The sequence below is a fragment of the Meles meles genome, chromosome 5, assembly GCF_922984935.1.
Source record: "Meles meles chromosome 5, mMelMel3.1 paternal haplotype, whole genome shotgun sequence".
In the NCBI taxonomy this organism is placed as follows: domain Eukaryota; kingdom Metazoa; phylum Chordata; class Mammalia; order Carnivora; family Mustelidae; genus Meles; species Meles meles.
This window is the reverse complement of record NC_060070.1, coordinates 109,277,645-109,302,179: the sequence shown is the minus strand read 5'-3', so window position 1 is coordinate 109,302,179 and position 24,535 is coordinate 109,277,645. Positions and strand designations below refer to the sequence as shown.

The following is a 24,535-nucleotide window of genomic DNA, read 5'->3' as shown; positions in this document are numbered from 1 at the left end:
TTCAGTACAGTTTTGGGGGAGGAGAATGAAAATGGCATCTCCCAATCTCCAGCCTGGACAAGCCAAGAGCTTGTGGCCCCACTTCTCAATGCGCCCTCAGAGAAAAGCAGTCAATCATTCCCATCTCCCTGGTCTTTGGCTGCATTCTGTGCTCACCCAGTCTGTGACCATACATTTCTGTCTCTGGTGCATGGCCCTGTTTGGAGTCTCCAAATCCAGCAGATTTCTGTAATGCACTTCTGCACTGATCCTCCTGGAGAAGGAAGGAGGGAATCTCCCCAGATCTCCCACTTGTGGCATTCCTCCTTGAAGAGTAGTAGTCCATCTGTGTCTTGGATCACAGTTTAAGGTAATCCTGAGCTGGGAGCCCACTCCTAGGTTCCATCTGTGCACCTCATTTCCCCACTCAAACACCTGGGAGTCCTGCCACAGTCAGACACCTCTCGTCTTTTTGTGACCCCACAGGTCCTGAGACCACACTGTTCCCTCAAGGGCTCCACCCCCTGCTTAGCCTCTGGGGCAATGTCCCTCAGTGGAGCAGACTTCTAAAAATTCCAATTTTGTGCTCCACTGCTCTAAGGCCTGCCATGAGCCAGGCCCTCCCCCTTAGGTCTATCTTCCTGTATATCTCCTCCGATTCACTTTTCTGTACATCCTGCCTTCCAGAAAGTGGTCACTTTTCTGTTCCTAGAATTACTGCTCTTCTTCTCTTTGATCTCCTATTGAGCTTGTAGGTGTTCAGAATGGTTTGATAACTATCTAGCTGAGCTCCTGGGACTTGGTGATATTTAGGTCTCCTACTCCTTTGGCATCTTGCTCTTCCCCCCAAGAGCTCTTTATTGTTACAAGGACTGAATTTATTATGAATTTTACTTTATTTTTTAAAAATTTTATTAACAAAAAAAGAAATCTTTGTTCTTTTGCCTAGATATGAGTAATGTGCCAGAAAAAAAAAAACACCACAATTTATAAATGTTGTTATTTTTATTCTTTTGGTATTTATCTACATTTTCAGGAATCTAAAAGTAAGTTTTACACAGGAAATATTTTTTGTAAGATAAATTTTGTGACTAAGATTGAGTTAAATATAATGATCTGAATATATAAGCACTTTTTGTAGTGGAACTAATCCTGTTTTATTTTATTGGAATTTCCCATCCTTAGTTATAGAAATGGTTTTTAGTTAAACATTTATATGAAGGGTTATTTAAAGATATTTTAAAATATACTTTTTCTTGTTAGGAAAATGAGATGATTTAATATCTAAAAAGTTCCTAAACAAAATATTCACTATGACTATATTATTACCAATTAGTATCATATATATCTTATGTTCTAATATTCATTCTTTTCATCTGACATAAACAGTATTCCAAATATTGATGATAACTGAACAAAAAACATTAGTTTTGCCTTCTTAGAATTTATATTTTTTATTTATATTTTACATTAGACAAAAACACAATAAAATATTTTTAGATATCATAAGTACTAAGTGGAAAACAGAATATGTATATGAGTAACTCATGTACTTTAAAAGTATCAAAAAAAAAAGATAAAATAGAAATTGTGAGAGAGGAAAGTAGACTATAGGAAATGATTATGGTTCAGTTAGAATGTGACATTTTAACCTTGAGGGAGAATAAACTTTGGAAAGATGGGTTTGGAGGAAGTAAGTAAAAGTATTCCAGGTGGAAAAATGTCAAAGAAGCAGGAATCAGAGACTGAGGAATAGTTCAGACTACCTGAATAATTCACTAGATAAAAGAACATTTTCAGAGGGACTGGATGACTCAGTTAAGTGTCTGACTCTTGATTTCAGCTCAGGTCATGATCTCAGGGTTGTGAGACTGAGCCCCAGGTAGGTGTAGAGCCTACTTAAGATTCTCTCTCTCCCTCTCCCTTTGCCCCTCCCCCACAAAAAAGAACGTTTTAGTTAAAATTTACTGGATTCCTACTGTAGGTCAGATATTATATGAAGTTCTATATTAGGTACTCATTTAATCCTCACACCCTTATCAATCAGGTACCATTATTTCTGGTGTTCCTCTAGATTAAACAACATGCTTATAATTACATAGTAAATAATTCTCAGAGCATAGTTTAAATCCTGGCTGGTTGTCACCAGACACCCACAATCTTAAACATTGCAGTAAATTCTCAGGTGTTGGTTTTCTAAAAATGTGTTTATTCTCCTTTCCCCAAAAGGGTATTTTTTACTGGCCATAGATTTTTAGGTTGATAGTTATTTTCTTTCACTCCTAGTTATTTTCTTTTCTTTTTTTTTTTTTTAAAGATTTATTTATTTGACAGATAGAGATTACAAGTAGGCAGAGAGGCAGGCAGAGAGAGAGAGGAGGAAGCAGGCTCCCAGCCAAGCAGAGAGCCCGATGCGGGGCTCGATCCCAGGACCCTGGGATCATGACCCGAGCTGAAGGCAGAGGCTTCAACCCGCTGAGCCACCCAGGCGCCCCACTCCTAGTTATTTTCTTTCACTCCATTAGAATATTTGTTACTAGGTTCTTGCTTCTACTACTGGGAAATAAGATATTAGTCTTTGGCTGCTTGAAGGTAATGTGGCTATTCCTCAGTTGCTTTTAGAATTTACTCTTCATCTTTCATTCTCCCTCAATGTGTTTTCTTTGTACTTATCCAACATTGGTCTAGAGAGTTTCCTAAATCTGTGGTTACTCTCTTAATGTTATTTTTGGACAATACGTTTTTTGGTAATATGGTTTAAAAAATAGTATTTTACTGGGGCGCCTGGGTGGCTCAGTGGGTTAAAGCCACTGCCTTCAGCTCAGGTCATGATCCTGGGGTCCTGGGATCGAGTCCCGCATCGGGCTCTCTGCTCAGCAGGGAGCCTGCTTTCTCCTCTCTCTCTCTGCCTGCTGCTCTGCCTGCTTATGATCTCTGTCTGTCAAATAAATAAATAAAATCTTTAAAAAATAGTATTTTACCTTTAACTGTTATTTTAAATTACTGGAATTAATTAACTTTTCAATGTTGAATGGGAAAGTGCCTTGTACAAAGAGTGTCTAAATTCAGAAAAATGCTTCTGAATTAAGTTAGCAACAGATGAATAGAAATACTTGAACTCTGGATTATTTCTAGTTCATATTCATTTCTGCTTTCTTCAAAATTTATATTTGTAATGTTTAATTATTTAAAACCCATATTTTCCTCATTTTTTAATATTTCCTTTTTGTACAGATTTTATCATATCTAGAGATCACTGCTGTTGTACCTTACACTTTACTGATAATTATACCATTAAAATGATGATAATTTTCTACTAATTATTAAGTCATCAAGAATACCAATAATTGTTAGCTTTTAAGGAATGTATGGCTTTAATGGAAAAGATATGTGACTGGCTTTTGACTCACTTGTCACGTTAATTTCAAATTATTACTGAGATGTCAAAATAAAAATCAGTAGTAGACGTGTGTTTTTGTCTTTATAAAGATGATTCATACATTGCAGAAAGTGAAGAGGGCACCTCCTTGTCCTACAGACTTATGCATATGTTTTCCGTCCCACTCTACCTTAAATTCCATCACTGAATTGTGTAGTTTTCTGCATTTACCTACAGCAGACACTTACTTGCCTTGCTTACTATAGAATTGCTTCCATTTCAAATAAATATAATCATTATACCAAATTTATTGTAAGTCTTTTATCAATGCTTACAAAAAAGGGAAGGAAAAATAATAAGCCAAATACAATAAGTGAAAGCTTTCCAAATGTAACCAAACTCATTGAGAACATTAACAATGTAGGGGCCACCATGCATGAAAAAAATTACTGCAAAAATCCATGAAACCATGAATAGTATTAATGAGTACCCTGAAGAATTAACACATATGTCAAGAATAAAACCCAGAGTTGAAAATGTAGTGGCTCTCATCCCTCTCTGCCTTTCAGCTGCTCCGAAGCCATAGCAAACCAATTGACCCTATTAAACCAAAGCGGAATACTCAGTGGCACTTCTCATACATTCGAATTATTGTAACCTAAATGCAAATACAGGGAGCATGAATTTATTTGTTTCTCTGATTAAGATGTTGTTTGACTGTAATGCTCAAAACAAATTTGCTATTCACCTCTAGTAAACATAGAATCCTTTTGAAATCCATTCGGTTTTTACTTTTACTATCAAATTTATTCTTTTTCATGTGTTCATCCAACATGTATTAAGCATTAAGGTACCAGACCTCCTCAAGAAGCTAGAATGTATTAAAGTACAAGAGGTTCTTTCATCTCAGAGAGCTCCTGCTCCTCATACATGTGCATCTAACTAGATAGACTTCTTAACTATATTTGCAATAGAAAAACTGGGTTGCCATCACCTAGCACAGCTCTGTCTCAGAGAAAAGTAATGAGACTTGTGTATGTTTAAATTTTCTAACAGCCATAGAAAAAGTTAAAGGAAGTTAATTTTAATATGTTTTGTTTAACTCTTTATATTCAAATTATTACCATTATAACATATAAGTAATAAAATTATTAGTAAAATGCTTTATATCCTTTTTTCATACTAAATCTTCAAATTCAGTCACATCTCATTTGATACTAGCCACATGTCAATGCTCTATAACCACATGTGGCTAGTGGCTACTATATGAAACAGTGAAGATTAAGAAAACAGCTAACATTGATTTTAGTATTTTTCATTATTCTAAGTCTAGAATCTTTAAATGTAAAAGCCCAAATTCTATTTTTTTACAAGAGCCCTGTTCTTTGAAAGTATTTCTAGTATATAAATTATTGTCCCACAGTACTTTGAGATGTTTTTGTTTTCCCAATCCTGTAAAAGTATTTTAGTATTTTGAGTTTTAGTATTTTGAATATTGTTATCAGCCTACTCTATCTCTTAGAAAAATGCTATTCAAAGTTTAGCAGCTTCAGTTGACTAACAATACTGTATTGACATAGATTATTTGTAAATAATGCCACAAAACGGTCAGAAGATTTATTTTTTGTAGTTATATATATATTTTTTAACTCGTGAGCTAGTTGCTGAGTTATGTATTTAGTTATTTAGTTTTATACCATCACTAACCTCATATTACTAATACACTGTTTTTATATTAAGATATTTAACAAGACCAAGAGTTTTGTGTCCAGAGCATAATACATACTTATTTTTATCAAATTAAATACTTAAGAAACTGTTCACATAGATTTTAATCTGTGGTAAAAGTAATTTTGGGGAAGTATTAACATTCTGTAAGAATTAAAATAGACATAAATTGACAGATCAAAATAGCCAGGAATAATAACTGTATTATAATCTTAATAGCAAGAAATAACCTAAAGGTTGTATAATTTTCATATTCCTTTAGAGCTACCAGTGTGTCTGCTTACCTGGTTGGGAAGGAAGTTTTTGTGAACAAGAATCCAATGACTGCAAAATGAATACTTGTAAGAACAATTCCACCTGCACTGACATCTACAATAGCTATCAGTGAGTAACATATTTATTGTTTTCTTCATAAAATTACTTGGAGTATTCGGTGCCCTAGGATAATTCCAGCATTATTTTCACTTTTCATCTATTAATTAAAATAATAATCTTAAAATGAAGAGCCATTTCCTGACAAGATAGTGTCAACATTCATTCGAGATTTGTGTTCAAAAGTTATAAACAAGATTGAACTTGGAAGTGCAATGTCCAGATCTGACACATGTTATAAATGCCTTTACCTCTTCAAAACATGCCTTTGTCATCTCAGTGTTTTAGATCATTAATGTAAAATGAGTACCACCATATGACTCCTTCATATGTATGTTGAATTAAAACTTTCAGTTTATTACCTGGAGATTATCATTAATTTGGATTACTTTCACTGAATTATTGATTAATTTTACATTAATTAGTCCACATTTTCCCTAATCCAATTGTATTAGTTTCTAGGTGAGAAATAAGCTCTAAATAGAAATTCTGAATAAGTATTGCTAATATTCCAAAAGTTTAATAACCAAATATATATTGATAAAATAGCTTTCATTTTTAACTTGTTCGGTAAGTTCCAGGTATCTCAAGTAGATGCAAAACCGGGTGTACTGTGACTAGAATGATTTTTTTCTTGTCACAGAAGCAGATTAATTGAATGCAAATATACTTAGATGATTATTTTTTCAGGGATAAATCAAAATGACTTCAGAATGTCCTCTAAAATAACTCATACACTGTCTTGTCTTGTGATTACAGTTGATGATTCCAGATGATCTCAAGCATGTAAGGGTTTTGACAAACATTTTGTCAAAGATATTCTTATTTTGGGTGACTAAAACGGAATATAAGATCCAGACTGATTAACAGTAGGCAGTTTATTTCATTTAAAGACAATTCTGAAATATCAGGCAATAGTTTAAGAGAAAAAAAATGTACAATTTTTAATATAGAAAAACTCACAATGCCAGTAGTTGACATTATTTTAAAATATATAAAAATATAAAAAGCTATTTTTTGTGAATTATCAATTATTTAAAATTGACATATCACAAATTTGTATTAACTGCCTTTACATCTATATTATAGCTAGGAAAGAAAAACTTCCTGTAGTTGTCTATGCTTATTTTATTTCTCTTAAATGACTATTAATTATAACCTTCAATGTGTAATACATAATATATATATTGAAGATTCTGTTACATACTCTTTAGCATTTGGCTTTTTCTGTATTTCCTAAGATAATTTATGCCTTTGTATACTCACACTGTTAATCACCTCCAAACAAACATGCCTGTGGTTAAACAAATTGGGTTAATAACTTATTACTATAACGGAGAACACACACTATGTAAATCTATGTGGCATCTCAGTAGGAGGGGGCTGGAAAGGATTTAGAGGTTTGAGTTTGTGACATATAATTTTGGGGGGAGGTTAAGAAAGTGGACCTTTGGTGTGGATAAAGAGACCTTCAGGAAGTGGAAAGAATTATCTATATTCATAACAAATATCTTACCTAGGAGAAAGGAAGACTGGACAGAGGTAAAATCCAAAATTTCTAATGAGACAGCAACCATTTTTATCAACCATGTTAATATGATAGACATTCAATCATGATAGAATGTTTGGCTATTCTTGTGGTTTAGATAATGTTCAAGATTTTGTCTGTATTTAGAAATGTTTATGGGGCAGGCTTGTCTTTATAACAATTAATCAGGGTCATAGAGTAGCTTTGTCTCATTCTGACGTTCTGTGAAATTGTCTGTTGAAATGTTCAACAGGAGAACACCAAGAGCTAGCTGCAAACCTAGCATATAGTGCCTGAGCACTATATGATTTCTACTTTTATTATAGTAAGAAAACTTGTTTTGTAGGAGTTAAATCTTTTAAAATTTACTGAGGCATGTATTACAACTTAACGTAAGTTCTTTGCATATTTGACAAGAGTGCACATTACACTGTTATGTGGAATGTTCTGTAGGGGTCTTTTAGATCTAGTTGGTTTATAAGTCGATCAAGTATTTTATATCCTGCATTTTCTACCAATTTGTTCTATCCATTATAATCTTTGCAATTGTTATTGTAAAATTATTTACTAATCCTTTTAGTCTGCCACATTTTGCTTCATTTACTTAAGTTAGATCTTAAGGCTCTAAGATCTAATTGTTAGATATTACTAACAGATTTAAATATTTATAAAATGTCCTTCTTTGTTTTGAGTAACCTTTTTTTGCTTAAAGTGTATTTTGCCTGATATTAGCATAGCTGTCTCAGCTCTTTTTTGATTTTTAATGCCGTAGTATTTATTTTTCTAACTTTTTATTTTTAACCTGTTTGTACCTTTGAATGCAAAACTTGTCTCTTATAGATAGGATATAAAATGACTGTTTTTAAAAATTCATTCAGTCTATTCTACCCTTATTGAAATGTCTACTTAATTTACATTTTTTTTAAATTTTATTTATTTGACAGAGAGAAATCACAACCAGGCAGAGAGGCAGGCAGAGAGCGAGGAGGAAGCAGGCTCCATGTGGAGCAGAGAGCCCGATGCGGGGCTTGATCCCAGGACCCTGGGATCATGACCTGAGCCGAAGGCAGAGGCTTTAACCCACTGAGCAACCCAGGCGCCCCCTTAATTTACATTTAACATTAATAATGAAATAGAGTTTTATTGATGATGTTTCCTTTTATTTTAAATATGTTATATCTTTCAGGGTTTTTTATTCCTTTATTCCTCCATTATTGCCTTCTTTTGTGTTAGGTTTTTCCTGGTATTACACTTTAGTTTCCTTTTTATTTTTACTATATATTTTTACTTAGTTCCTTTGTGGTGATCCCATAGATTACAGTTAACTTCTTGACTTAAAGCAATTTACATAGTGTTAATACTGACTTAATTTGAATGGTATACAAAAACTTTGCTCCACCATTGCTTCATTCCCTCCCATCTCCTTCAGGCTATTATTAATTATAAGCCCATTGACACAATTTTATAGGATTGTTTTATGCACTTTCTTTTAAATCAGATAGGAAATGAAAAGAGAAATAAGCAAAAACAGCTTTATACTGTCTTTTCTATTTAGCCATCTGATTACCATTACCAGTGCACTTTATTTTTGTGTGTAAATTCAGATTATTGTCCAGTATCTTTTCATTTTAATCTGAAGGATTTTCTTTACTAATTCTTATAAGGAAGATCTGCTGCTAATGATTTCTCTCAGTTCTGTTTTATCTAGAAATGCCTTAGTTTCTCCTTTAATTTAAGGGATAGCTTTAAGAAATAAAGAATTTGTAGTTGACAGTCTTTTACTTCCAACACTAAAGATATCGGGACTACATGATTTCTGATAAGTCAATTGTTAATTGTACTGAGGATTCCTTGGCATAATGATTCATTTTCTCTTGATGCTACCAAAATTCTTTCTCTTTTGACAGGTTGATTATCATGTGATTGATTAGCTTTTAATGTTTTTGAGTTTATTTTACCTGGAAATCATTGAGCTTCTTGGAGGTGTAGATTAATATTTTTTATCAAATTTAGAAAATTTTGGCATTTATTTTTCAAATATTTTATGTCTTTTTTTTCTCTCTCTCTCTTCTGATTCTACAACTCTCACATGTGTATGTTAATGTTCTTATGGTGTCCTACAGGTCACTGAGGCTCTGTTTATTTTTCTTTCTGATCCTCAGGATCAATAATTTTAATTGATTTTATCTTCAAATGCATAGCTACCTTCTTCTACCAACTTAAATCTACTGGTGTGCCCCTCTAGTAATTTTTAATTTTCATTTTTTATACATATCATTCCAGAATTTCTATTGTGTCCTTGTTTATATTTGATATTTCTTTATATTCTCAAATTGGCAAAACATCAATCTCACACTTATTTATTTATTTATTCCTTTTTTTGAGAGAGAGAGAGAGAGTGCATGAGTGAGAGTGTGCATGCAAATTGGAGGAAGGTGCAAAGGGAGAGGATGTGAGAGAATTTTTTTTTTTATGAACATATAATGCATTTTTATCCCCAGGGGTACAGGTCTGTGAATTGCCAGGTTTACACACTTCACAGCACTCACCATAGCACATACCTGCCCAATGTCCATAACCCCACCCCCCTCTCCCAATCCCCCTCCCCCCAGCAACCCTCAGTTGGTTTTGTGAGATTAAGAGTCACTTATGGTTTGTCTCCCTCCCAATCCCATCTTGTTTCATTTATTCTTCTCCTACCTGCCCAACCCCCCATGTTGCATCTCCACTTCCTCATATCAGGGAGATCATATGATAGTTGTCTTTCTCCGGTTGACTTATTTCACTAAGCATGATACCCTCTAGTTCCATCCACATCATCGCAAATGGCAAGATTTCATTTCCTTTGATGGCTGCATAGTATTCCATTGTGTATATATATCACTTCTTCTTTATCCATTCATCTGTCGATGGACATCTAGGTTCTTTCCATAGTGTGGCTATTGTAGACATTGCTGCTATAAACATTTGGGTGCATGTGCCCCTTCGGATCACTACGTTTGTATCTTTAGGGTAAATACCCAGTAGTGTGATTGCTGGGTCATAGGGTAGCTCTATTTTCAACATTTTGAGGAACCTCCATGCTGTTTTCCAGAGTGGTTGCAACAGCTTGCATTCCCACCAACAGTGTAGGAGGGTTCCCCTTTCTCCGAATCCTCACCAGCATCTGTCATTTCCTGACTTGTTAATTTGAGCCATTCTGACTGGTGTGAGGTGATATCTCATTGTGGTTTTGATTTGTATTTCCCTGATGCCGAGTGATGTGGAGCACTTTTTCCTGTGTCTGTTGGCCATCTGGATGTCTTCTTTGCAGAAATGTCTGTTCATGTCCTCTGCCCATTTCTTGATTGGATTATTTGTTCTTTGGGTGTGGAGTTTGCTAAGTTAAGAGGTTGCTGCCTGTGTTCTCCTCAAGGATGTTGATGGATTCCTTTCTCACATTGAGGTCCTTCATCCATTTTGACTCTCTTTGTGTGTGGTCTAAGGAAATGATCCAATTTCATTTTTCTTCATGTGGCTGTCCAATTTTCCCAACATCATTTATTGAAGAGTCTGTCTTTTTTCCATTGGACATTCTTTCCTGCTTTGTCGAAGATTAGTTGACCATAGAGTTGAGGGTCTATTTCTGGGCTCTCTATTCTGTTCCATTGATCTATGTTTCTGTGCCAGTACCATGCTGTCTTGATGATGACAGCTTTGTAATAGAGCTTGAAGTCTGGGATTGTGATGCCACCAACTCTGGATTTCTTTTTCTATATTCCTTTGGCTATTTGAGGTCTTTTCTGGTTCCATATAAATTTTAGGATAATTTGTTCCATTTCTTTGAAAAAAATGGATGGTGTTTTGATACAGATTGCATTAAATGTGTAGATTCCTTTAGGTAGTACAGACATTTTCACAATATTTATTCTTCTAATCCAAGAGCATGGAACATTATTTCCATTTCTTTGTGTCTTCCTAAATTTCTTTCATGAGTATTTTATAGTTTTCTGATTATAGATTCTTAGCCTCTCTGGCTAGGTTTATTCCTGGGTATCTTATAGTTTTGGGTGCAATTGTAAATGGATTGACTCCTTAATTTCTCTTTCTTCTGTCTTGTTGTTGGTGTAGAGAAATGCAACTGATTTCTGTGCATTGACTTTATATCTTGACAATTTACTGAATTCCTGTACAAGTTCTAGCAGTTTTGGAGTGGAGTCTTTTGGGTTTTCCACATATAGTATCATATCATCTGCAAAGAGAGATAATTTGACTTCTTCTTTGCTGATTTGGATGCCCTTAATTTCCTTTTGTTGTCTGACTGCTGAGGCTAGGACTTCTAGTACTATGTTGAATAGCAGTGGTGATAATGGATATCCCTGCCGTGTTCCTGACCTTAGCGGAAAAGCTTTCAGTTTTTCACCATTGAGAATGATATTTGCAGTGGGTTTTTCATAGATGGCTTTGATAATATTGAGGTATGTGCCCTTTATCCCTACACTTTGAAGAGTTTTGATCAGGAAGGGATGCTGTACTTTGTCAAATGCTTTTTCAGTATCTATTGAGAGTATCATATGGTTCTTGTTCTTTCTTTTATTAATGTGTTTTATCACATTAATTGATTTGCAGATGTTGAACCAAACTTGCAGCCCTGGAATAAATCCCACTTGGTCTGGTGAATAATCTTTTTAATGTACTATTGGATCCTATTGGCTAGTATTTTGGTGAGAATTTTCACATCTGTATTCATCAAGGATATTGGTCTGTAGTTCTCTTTTTTGATGGGATCCTTGTCTGGTTTTGGGATCAAGGTGATGCTGGCCTCATGAAATGAGTTTGGACGTTTTCCTTCCATTTCTATTTTTTGAAACAGTTTCAGGAGAATAGGAATTAGTTCTTTAAATGTTTGGTAGAATTCCCCTGGGAAGCCATCTGGCCCTGGCTTTTGTTTGTTTGGAGATTTTTGATGACTGTTTCAAACTCCTTACTGGTTATGGGCCTGTTCAGGTTTTCTATTTCTTCCTGGTTCAGTTGTGGTAGTTTATATGTCTCTAGGAATGCGTCCATTTCTTCCAGATTGTCAAATTTGTTGGCGTAGAGTTGCTCATAGTATGTTCTAATAATTGTCTGTATTTCTTTGGTGTTAGTTGTGATCTCTCCTCTTTCATTCATTATTTTATTTATTGGGTCCTTTCTCATTTCTTTTTGAAAAGTCTCGCCAGGGGTTTATGAATGTTATTACTTCTTTCAAAGAACTAGCTCCTAGTTTCATTGATTTGTTCTATTGCTTTTTGGTTTCTATTTCGTTGATTTCTGCTCTGATCTTTATGATTTCTCTTCTCCTGCTGGGTTTAGGGATTCTTTCTTGTTCTTCCTCCAGCTCATTTAGGTGTAGGGTTAGATTGTGTACTTCAGACCTTTCTTGTTTCTTGAGAAATGCTCATACCGCTATATATTTTCCTCTCAGGAATGCCTTTGCTGTGTCCCACCGATTTTGAACTGTTGTGTTTTCATTATCATTTGTTTCCATGAATTTTTTCAATTCTTCTTTAATTTCCTGGTTGACCCATTCATTCTTTAGAAGGATGCTGTTTAGTCTCCATGTATTTGGGTTCTTTCCAAATTTCCTCTTGTGATTGAGTTCTAGCTTCAGAGCATTGTGGTCTGAGAATATGCAGGGAATGATCCCAATCTTTGATTCCAGTTGAGACCTGATTTAGTACCCAGGTGTGATCTATTCTGGAGAATGTTCCATGTGCACTATAGAAGAATGTGTATTCTGTTCCTTTGGGATGAAATGTTCTGAATATATCTGTGATGTCCGTCTGGTCCAGGGTGTAACTTAAGGCCTTTATTTCCTTGTTGATCTTTTGCTTGGATGATCTGTCTATTTCAGTGAGGGGAGTGTTAAAGTCCCCTACTATTATTGTATTATTGTTGGTGTGTTTCTTTGATTTTGTTATTAATTGGTTTTTATATTTGGCTGCTCCCATGTTAGGGGCATAGATATTTAAAATTGTTAGATCTTCTTGTTGGACAGACCCTTTGAGTATGATATAGTGTCTTTCCTCATCTCTTATTATAGTCTTTAGCTTAAAATCTAATTGATCTGATATAAGGATTGCCACCCCAGCTTTCTTCTGAAGCTCATTTGCATGGTACATTGTTTTCCACCCCCTCACTTTAAATCTGGAGGTGTCTTCGCATCTAAAATGAATTTCTTGTAGGCAACATATAGATGGGTTTTGTTTTTTTATCCATTCTGATACCCTGTGTCTTTTGATTGGGGCATTTAGCCCATTAACATTCAGGGTAACTATTGAGAGATATGAATTTAGTGCCATTGTATTGCCTAAAAGGTGACTGTTACTTTATATTGTCCCTGTTCCTTTCTGATCTACTACTTTTAGGCTCTCCTTTTGCTTAGAGGACCCCTTTCAATATTTCCTGTAGAGCTAGTTTGGTGTTTGCAAATTCTTTCAGTTTTTGTTTGTCTTGAAAGCTTTTTATCTCTTTCTATTTTCAATGATAGCCTAGCTGGATAGAGTATTCTTGGCTGCATGTTTTTCTAGTTTAGTGCTCTGAATGTATCCTGCCAGCTCTTTCTGGCCTCGCAGGTTTCTGTGGATAAGTCTGCTGCCAATCTAATATTTTTACCATTGTATGTTACAGACTTCTTTTCCTGGGCTGCTTTCAGGATTTTCTCTTTGTCACTAAGACTTGTAAATTTTACTATTAGGTGACGGGGTGTGGACCTATTCTTGTTGATTTTGAGGGGGGTTCTCTGCACCTTCTGGATTTTGATGCTTGTTCCCTTTGCCATATTAGGGAAATGCTCTCCAATAATTCCTCCAATAGACCTTCTCCTCCCCTCTCTTTTTCTTCTTCTCCTGGAATCCCAATTTTTCTGATGTTTTTTCATCTTATGGTGTCACTTATCTCTCGAATTCTCCCCTCGTGGTCCAGTAGCTGTTTGTCCCTCTTTTGCTCAGCTTCTTTATTCTCTGTCATTTGGTCTTCTATATCACTATATCTTTCTTCTGCCTCATTTATCCTAGCAGTGAGAGCCTCCATTTTTGATTGCACCTCATTAATAGCTTTTTTGATTTCAACTTGGTTAGATTTTCGTCTTTTTTTTCTCCAGAATGGGTTTTTATATCTCCAGAGAGAGTTTCTCTAATATCTTCCATGCCTTTTTTCGAGCCCAGCTAGAACCTTCAGATTCGTCATTCTGAACTCTAGATCTGACATATTACCAATGTCTGTATGGATTAGATCCCTAGCCTTTGGTACTGCCTCTTGTTCTTTTTTTTTTTTTGTGGTGAATTTTTCCACCTTTTCATTTTGTCCAGATAAGAGTATATGAAGGAGCAAGTAAAATACTAAAAGGGTGGCAAAGACCCCAGAAAAATGCGCTTTAAGCAAATCAGAAGGGACCCCAAATCATGGTGGGGGGAGAAAGGGGATAAAATAGGTTCAGGTAAAAAAAAAAAGAAAACATTAGAAAAAGAAAACAAATAAAGAAAAAATATTAAAAAAGGAAAATATATTTCTATTTGATAAACTAGTTCAAAAACGTTAAAAAAGAAAAGGGTAAAAATTAAAAAACAATTAGCAGAAGATGAAAAAAAATTGAATAAAAATTAAATTAACCACACGACTAAAGAATCATGGGGAGAAAGTCATGAGTTCTGTGCTTTGCTTTCTCCTCCTCTGGAATTCCGCTGCTCTCCTTGGTATTGAACCTCCTGTCCTTGGTACATGAACTTGGTCCTGGCTGGATTTCTTGTTGATCTTCTGGGGGAAGGGCCTGTTGTAGTGATTCTTCAGTGTCTTTGCCTGAGACAGAATTGCACCGCCCTTACCACGGGCCGGGCTAAGTAATCTTTTCGGGTTCGCTTTCAGGAGCTTTTGTTCCCTGAATGTTTTCTGTAGAGTTCTGGGGGCCGGGCATGAAAATGGCAGCCTCCTAGTCTCTGGCTTGGAGGAGCTGAGCTTGGGGCCCCATTCCTCAGTGCGCCCTCAGAGAATAGTGCCCAAATACTCCCGTCTCCCTGGCCTCTGGCCACTCTCCGAGCTCACCCAGCCTAAGACTCGTTCAAGGTAACCCTGAGCTGAGAGCGCACTCCTCTGCTCTGTCTCTGTAGCCGGCTTCCCCATTCTAATACCTGCCAGCTCTGTGACACTCAGACACCCCTGATCCTTCTGTGACCCTGGGGGACCTGGGGCACGCTGACCCCATGTGGGCTTCACCCCGGTTTAGCCTCTGGAGCGATGTCCCTCAGTGGAACAGACTTCTAAAAGCCTGATTTAATGCTCTGTTGCTCCGCCACTTGCCGGGAGCCAGCCCCTCCCCCCGCGGTCTATCTTCCCATCACTTTGGATTCACTTCTCCACCAGTCCTACCTTTCAGAAAGTGGTTGATTTTCTGTTTCTAGAATTGCTGTTCTTCTTCTCTTCAATCTCCCATTGGATTTGTAGGTGTTTGCAATGTTTAGATAAGCTATCTAGCTGATCTCCTGCTACCTGATGTAGTCTCAGCCTGCTACTTCTCCACCATCTTGACTCCTCCCCCAGGGTGTGAGAGAATCTTAAGCAGGTTCCATATCCAGAGCAGAATGTGAGGAGAGGCTCAATATTAGGACCCTGAGATCATAACCTGAGCAGAAGTCAAGAATCAGAAACTAAACTGACTAAGCTATCCAGGTGCCCACTTTCTTTAATTATTTAGATATGGCTTCTGTTTTTCTTTGAACACATTTATTTTAGCTGATTTAATTTCTGTGTCAAGTAAGTCCAATATCAAGACTTCCTCATGGATACTTTCTCCTGGTTGCTTTATTTATATATATGTGTTATACTTGTCTGTCTGTGCATGCCTTAGAATTTTTTATGAACACTTGACCTTTCAAATAGTATAATGTGGCAAATCTGGAAATCAGATCTTTCTTCTTCTCAGTTGTTACTGTATTTTTTGTTGTATTTTTTTTAATTCTTTGTTTCTGCTGTTGTTTGTTTAAAGATTTTTCTGAAATAGTTCTATAAATCATTTTCTTTGTCACTTGTGACTATTCAAGTCTCAACTTGGCTAATCTAATGGTCAACTAAAGATTTAACAGATATTTTCTATAATTTCCTCAAACTACTGTGTCTACTAATAAGCCTTACTACGTGCTATGGTGAGACATGCATTCAGTACTCAGCCAGGCGTTTTACAACTCTGCCTTATTCTCCAGTATCTGCTTGCACAGAGGCTCAAGGTCAGGCAGAGAAAAGAGATTAACATCTTTTCCTATCTTTCTTCGACCTGTGTAGACTTTCATGTTGTCTTGTCTTCTAATTTCCCAAGAATATGTCTAGCTTTTCAAAGACCTCTATGAACATCTCATTCAGCACTTTTTATTTAAAGTATATTGGTCAGCCTCTTCTTAGCCTTGTCTGTAATCGTCATCTCAAGCACTGACAATATTAGGCAATTACTACTCACTGTTATTAATAAATGCTCTTTATATTAGGCTTTCTGAAAAGAATAAGCTTTGAGTCAGGTCAAATAAAGTCCATTCCTGAAAATGAACTTTTCATACAGTGACCAGACCAATTAAATGACATTCGTGGGAAAGCCCTTTGGGTGAGTTCCAAACCTGTCCTGCTTTTCAGTGGATGTTAGACTGTTGGTTTCACAGTTGCCATAATTGCAGTGCCATTGGTTTTCAAGTCTGTTGCAGAGCTGGGGAAAAGGGATGGGAATACTGCAAACAACCACTACAGAGGTGACTAAGCTTATGAGAGTCAACCATTTTTCTTGAATAAACACTCCTCAGACTTTTGCCAGCCTTTAGTTTATTTATAGAGTTCTGGGAAAGTTGATTTGACCATGTTGCCATTGTTCTTGTTTCTTTTAAGGAGAAGTGGGTTTTCAAAGTCTTTATTCTGCCATTATTGAAGTGATTATGCCAAATTATGTTTTATATTATTTATATGGAAGAGAGAGAGGATAGAGACAGGGAAAGAGAAAGCATGAATTCTAGGGTCAGAGTATATGGATATAGGATATCAAGTTTGGTTCTGTCCTTAAAGATTAGTGTGAATTGGGTTAAGGAATTTTATTTGTATCCTTAAGCTTTCAGGGTTTTGTTTTGTTTTGTTTTTAATCTAGAAAGTATAAATAGTAATAGCTATACCTCACAGAGTTATGATGATAATTAAAATTCTGTACACAAAGTATTTCACTTATTTCTTGATGTGTATTAAACTCTAAGTATCACTAGTTTTTATTATTCCCAACATTTATCATGTTTTCAAAAATATATGTATGAATAAGACTAGAGCAGCATTTTATTAATGATGAATCTGTGGGATCATATTGATATTAACTCATTTCCTTTTATATATTTGTGTATATAGTAAATGGAGACCACTAAAAAAATTACATTATTCTCTGTAATTAAGAAAGAGTTTAGTTAAAGTTTAGAACTCTTGAAAGTTTCTCACAAATTTCCATAAACAAAAATTTCAGGACTCACAATAAAAAAATACAAAGAATCTCTTACTTCATTTTGTGAAGAGTCAGTCCCAAGGATACATCAGAAATTTCAGTGAAGATCCTTAAATTTCCTGCTTTTGAAGAAATACACATTGCAGCCATAATGAGTGCTTAACATAGCATACATTTTAATAGATCAAATGAAAGTTGTATTTTATTGACTATATGCTTGCATTCCCTGAGAACAAAAAGAGTTAGGAAAATGAATATTTGCAGAAACATCGAATCTCTTTAAGTGATCTGTGTGTTCTGAGTTACTGAACTTACCTGTATGTGTTCATCTCTAAACAACTGGAGTTAACGTAGTTTAGTGTTTACACAGTTTCAAGACATTAAAAAGCAAAATGGGCTAGGGATGTAATTTGAATGCTGACTGCAACCTGCCTTCTGCTATTCCTGGCATGGTTTAGAATTTAACTGCCTTCTTTATGTCTGATTTTTCTTCCCCCAAAGCAGAGTCAACAGCTTTAGCTACAGATGGGGCTCTGTATGGCAGTTATTAGACCCAGATGCCACACTCTGGAGCATGTTTTGCCAACAGCATCTGGCTTCTTTGCTGTCTGTGTAATTGGCATCCGTGTTGATGCTTTGGCCCTGCTTTTCTTATGGACACTACAAAGTAGACTTTCAGATAACATGTTGCCACATATGATTTTTCCCAGTTGCCCATATGATTTTTTTCCTGTTCTCTCAGTGGATAATTTATGTAAATGCATCCTAGATGCCTTAAATTATGAAACATTATATATTAGAACTTTTCATGCTTCTTATAAGGAAATATTTAAAACTTTTTATGGATGTAACTGAAAAAAGTTTGCAATTTAATAAGTAGAAGTAAAAATCTATGTTGATCAACATATTTTTAATATATTGAGTGAAAATACAAAATTATGTTTTTTTACTAGAGATTTTTTTTCTTTTCAAAAATTATGTTTTTGTTTTGCCTAATTTATGTATAGAAGCCCAAACTGCTAATATAAAATTAAAATAACTACTAATATAAAAGTTAAGATCATAACAGAATTTTAATCCAGGCAATGGCAATACAATATCCATCTTTAGCAGATGAAAGATTTTTCCATTATGAAAACCAGAATTTTGAACAAAATACATGTTGGTATGTAGATCTTTCACCTTCTTTTTAGATAGTTAAACCATAATTTATTTTATGAAAAAACATAGTGACCACTTAGGCAATTTTTAATCTTTTCCAGTATAAACTATTATTTGGGGAAATTAGTAATGTGTGCCTCTTTGCATGTATATATTATTTGTATACTTGGACAATAAATTCCTAGAATTGAAAATGCCAAATCAAAGTGTTTCAACCTTCAAGATTTAGATAGATTTTATCAAATTATTTTTGTGGACCGATTTAATATTACATACACACAAGCAATTGATGAGACTATATGTACCAGACACTTCTAGTTCGTACCATTTTGTGCTAGAATAAAATCTCTCTGAGGCTTTGTAGATGCCCATTTTACATATGAGAGAACCAAGACTTGGATATTTTCAGTAACTTAAGCAAAATCACAGTGTTACAAAGCAGCAAACCTAAATATCGGACCGAGGTGTGTGTGACTCCAATTTCATGGTTACAGATGACTCTGAACTGGTCTTGCCTTTAATATGAAATCATACGTGTATTGTCACTGTCTACCCCTCAATATCCAAGGGAGAACAGCCATCATAGTGGTTCCAGTGAATTTATGAAAGACTAAATAGTTATCCTTCTCTCAAGGGAAAAGTCTGAACCTGACATAGTTCCAATTTCATCCAAAAAAAACAAAAAAACAAAACCCAAAAAACCCCGCAAGGTGTAAGTATACTTTTTTGACAGGTGACTACATCCTATGACCAATTATAACTTTACAAATAGGCTTTAGAATTCACTGATTAAGTAAAATTGCTTTTTGATAACAATAGTACAAAGGAAGGATAGGAAAAACACTGTACTTTTAGTAAGGCTCTTATGTTATATAAGGCATGGTATTATGTTATTTGAGGATAATGATAAAGTAAAATCATATTCAAAAGCCATTTTTTGAATGAATAAATGAACTCTCTTACTTCATTGAAAGCCAGGTTGAAAAGTAGGAGGAAAGAGACAGTTTTATCTGGCACCGTGTTGTTTTCAAGAATAAATCAAGTTCCTGGTTGTTTCCTAGCTTCAAGAAGTTCCCCCTACACACTTTGTATTAGTTTGCTTGCCAATATTGAGTGTTCCTTAGCTTCTGTTGTATCATTGCATTCTCTGCCTTCATCTCATGGCATTTTTCCTGTGGGCATGTCTCTGTTCATTTCTCCTTTTTGATAAAACATCAGTCATACTGGATTAAGGCCCACCCTAAAGAGCTCACTTTAATCCGATTACCTTTATAAAGACATAATTTACAAAGGAGGTCACATTTTGAGGTACTGGGGGTTAGCACTTCAAGATCTTTAGGGGGACACAATTCAAATCATGTATTTGATTTGTATTCAAATCAATGTATTTCAGGAACAGACATTAAAACATTTTATATAAATGTAGCAGTCCAGAATTTTATAATTTAGCATAGCTATATATAAAATATCTTAAATTCTATTCACAGAGTTGTGTAAGAACATATTTAAAGATCATTGTTATTATTTAAAACTATAATTAGAAAAAAATACTTGCATGAGATTATCTCAGTATTTCATGTAAAGCCCTTATAAAAGTCTAGATGAAACGTGTTATTGTCTTAGAATGGGTTTGTTTGCTTGTCTATAACATTTGTTGTTATTTTTTTTAAATGCTGACTTGTTTTATGCAAAGTCCTAGAAATTTGAAAATTGAAGAAAAATAAAGAATAAAAACAAAATAATCCAAATACGCAGAAATAGTTCATTGGAAATGAATTAAAACTACCAGTCATTGTCTCAGAAGTGATATTACATGTGAGAGCAATGATTATGGCAGGCACAAAATATAAAATCCAGAATTAAGTGTTTTGCTAATGAAATTATTTTTTATTGAACTGTAGAAAAAAGGGAATGTAAATGTTAATCTTTATTATTGTAAATTCTGTATTTTCTTTTTTTCTAAAAAGATCATTAATCAGAATTCAAGTTGTATTCCTAAAAATAATAATAATAATACAGCATAATCAAGTATACAAGTTCCCTGCATTTTTCTCATTTTTTTAAATATTTTATTTATTTATTTGACACAGAGAGAGAGAGATCACAAGTAGAGCAGCAGGCAGAGAGAGAGGGGGAAGCAGGCTCCCCCCAGAGCAGAGAGCCCGATGTGGGGCTCAATCCCAGGACCCTGAGACCATGACCTGAGCCAAAGGCAGTGGCTTAACCCACTGAGCCACCCAGGGGCCCCTTTTCTCATTTTTCTAAGTAGCTTATCTTCCCTTACTGTTTCCTTTTTTTCTAGGGAATAGATAGGGCAGTCTTTTAAGAGAAACAGCCTCCAGGCACCTGGGTCGCTCAGTAGGTTAAGCAACTGACTTCAGCCCAGGTCATGAACTTAGGGTCCTGGGATCAAGTCCTGTGTTGGGTTCCCCACCCAGTGGTGAGTCTGCTTGTCCCTCTCCCTCTGCTCCTCTCCCAACTTGTGATCTCTCTGTCACTCTCAAATGAATAAATAAAATCTTTAAAAGGGAGAGAAACAGCCTCTACATAAGGTACTCAATTGTTTTAAGTTTTTATTTATTTATGTTTTTTAGATTGATTTATTTATTTGACAGAGAGAGCAGGGGGAGGGTCAGAGGGAGAAGAAGAAAGAGATTCCCAAGCAGACTCGCTGCTGATCACGGACCTTGGCCAGGCTCAATCTCGGGACCCCAAGATCATGGCCTGAGCCAAAATCAAGAGTTTGATGCTTAATCGATTAAGCTACCCAAGAGCCTTCTTTAAAAAAAAAAAAAAGTATAGTTTATGTATAATAAAATATAAAGATCTTGGGGTGCCTCGGTGTCTCAATCATTAAATGTCTGCCTTTGGCTCAGGTCATGATCCCAGAGTCCCAGGATTGAGCCCCACATCCAGCTCCCTGCTCGTTGGAAAGCCTGCTTCTCTCTCCCCACTCTCCCTGCTTGTGCTCCCTCTCTCACTGTCTCTCTGTCAAATAAATAAATAAATCTTTAAAAAATATATAAAGATCTTATATACACAATTAGAAGAGTTTCAGCAATTGTATTTACCCATGTAAATATCACCAAAATCAAGATATAGAGCATATCCATTAATTTAGAAAATTTCCTCTGTCTCTTCATAGATCATTTCCACCCTCTTTCCTCCCTCTATTTATTGGACTTTCAAAAATTGTGCTTTTGTAATAATCTCTGAGAAAAATATTCAAAAAAAACACCAATACATTTCTTTCCAGCACAAAAAATAAACATATACCCATATATTGTTTTTTTAACAAAGATTTTTTCTGGTTCTAATTTGCCATTTACTATAACTGTGGCCAGGTGATGTACTGATATCATTCCTATTTCATTCATGAGAAAACCAAATTATATAGATCAATTGATTTTCCCAATGAGATGTTATTAACAGAAGTGGTATACAATGTAAGACTTCTTTCTCCAGAACACAACACTTTCCATTATTTCTGATAGTCACCTGCTGTTCTTTTCCCTCTGAGTGATAAAATAGTTGTTAAATGTTATGCCTTTTGTGATACTGAGGATTCTCAATATGAGTTTAGTTTTGAAAACATATATCTACTTTTATTATACAAAATTGTTTTATTCTGTATGAATTGGTCATGCAGATAAACTGATAGATTTTTTGGTATATTGGAAATCTGTGTTGTTAGTTCCCTTTATGCTTGTTTCTTTTCTTTGTAGAGGGTCATTTACTCCCAAATTAGCATAAATGTAGATGTGACTTTGATTAAAAGTAATTCTCACCTCTCCAAAACAGTATTGTTTGTTATTAAAAATATAGAGAAAGACATTTTTAAGATAATATGCACATTCCTTAAATGCACCTTATAATAGTAAATATGCAGATATTTTACTCTAGGTGTGTTTTCATTATCCAGGTTAGGTAACTTGCAAAAGATTATATCCTCAGAGTGAAATATCTACTAGTAAATATTTACTAGATGCCTATGACAACATTAAAATATTTAACATATCTTAGGTATGTTTTGTCAAATTAACATATTTTTCACATATTTTTGGCTAAAAAATTTGCTAATATTTCCAATGCATGCTGGGATTCAGCAGTTTCCAAAATAATAAGACAACTCATAATGTAGCAAAGGCTTAAACAAGAGTTAGAAATCCATTCCATGATTTTTCTCCCAGATCTTTGTCTAGAGCATATTATGTGAGGTAGTCAAAAAAATTTTTTTCCACAAAGTTACCATGTTACTTTATGCTCTCAATTTTCATGCAGAATCAGTTTAAGAGATGTTCATTTAAACATTTCTTTTCTCTTGCAAATACTTGAAGACATGCCTCATTATGTTTCCCAATGTCCCATATTAAAAACCTGAAGCATACTTTTTTTTTTTAATTTTATTTATTTACTAGGCAGAGAGGCAGGCAGAGAGAGAGGAGGAAGCAGGCTCCCTGCGGAGCAGAGAGCCCGATGTGGGGCTCGAACCCAGGACCCTGGGATCATGACCTGAGCCGAAGGCAGAGGCTTTAACCCACTGAGCCACCCAGGTGCCCCCTTTTTTTTTTTTTTTACTTCAATACGAAAAAAATCTCTTTTCAGAAGAAAGCATGTTTTCTTTTATCAGAACTTATGATTGGTATAGCCTAAATATTCTTCATATGTAGTCTTGATTTTTAAAGTAAATCACAATGCATACCCTATTATAACAATTCTTTGCTAATACTGATCATTTAAAGATCTACCTGTCTCCTTTTTCAGAAGTTTTAAATATTATGTGTGCACTTTAATTTTTCCTAAAAGAGATTGTGTTTATGGCTTAAAGTCACTTGAAATATTTTGAGAAGTTAAACAAAAATCTTATGAAATGTGATTTTGGGGGTTTATTTCACATAAAATATACTAGGATTATAAACATTTCTCTGTATTTCTTTATAATACCCTGGAGGTTAGGACTTATGTGTTTGTTTGTTTGTTTGTTTTGAAGATTTTATTATTTATTTGTCAGAGAGAGAGAGAGAGTGCAGAAGCAGGCAAAGTAGCAGGCAGAGGCAGACTCCCTGCTGAGCAAGGAGCCCAATTTAGGAATGAATCCTAGGACCCTGGGATCATGACCTGAGCCAAAAAAGCCACTTAACTGACTGAGCTATCTAGGGGTCCCAAGATTTCTGTGGTATTGTGGCATGTCAATAATCCTTGACTTACATTGCAATGAGTACACAACTATTATTTTAGCATGTCTCATAAATTTAGAAGAAAAAAATAAATGTAAATGGCTCTCACAATATTTTTTTATTAAAAATAAAGGGGAAAAACATCTGTGTGTGCATACACACACACACACACACAAATACTCATATATATATAATTCTAAATTCTAGCACCAAACCTTGTACTAGTATTCCTTCACTGTTTCGAACACACTGAAGGTTTTTGTTTTGTTTTGTTTTTATTTTTGTTTTTGTTTTGCTATTCCTTCTGTCTAATATACTACAATTTTTTCTATCTTTCATCCCTTTTCCTGAGGTCCTTAAGAGTTGGATATCAACTTAAAAAGGTCTATAGTAAACCTCTCTAATTCCCTATCTAATATCCCGTACTCTTTTCTTACTAGACTTACCATGATTTGCAATTTTAGGTTATTTCCATTTCTTTATTTTATGTCCCTTTCCCTTGCTAGAATTAGGCAAATGTGTTTTATTTCATTAGAATGCTTTTGTACACCAAGTATCCTGCAGGCTTCAAGAAACTAATGAAGGCTTGTGAGTAAATAAATTAATGACTGTTCATTCAGTTAATGTTATAATGAATGTGCATATACCTAGCCATTTTTTTAAATTCTGGTTTGAAATGTATTTTTTTTTAATAACTACTAAATATTCTTGTCCTGATTGTCACATACTTGCTTATG

The 24,535-nt window shown here is 34.9% G+C and overlaps 1 protein-coding gene across 1 annotated transcript in view; it reads left to right on the top strand.

The window, feature by feature from the left end:
- The window catches only part of EYS (eyes shut homolog), a 1,714,887-nt gene that overhangs the window by 499,458 nt on the left and 1,190,894 nt on the right, over positions 1 to 24,535 (top strand). The window contains 1 exon segment of the mRNA XM_046006082.1: positions 5,349 to 5,470. Coding sequence (XP_045862038.1) covers positions 5,349 to 5,470 — 122 coding nt within the window.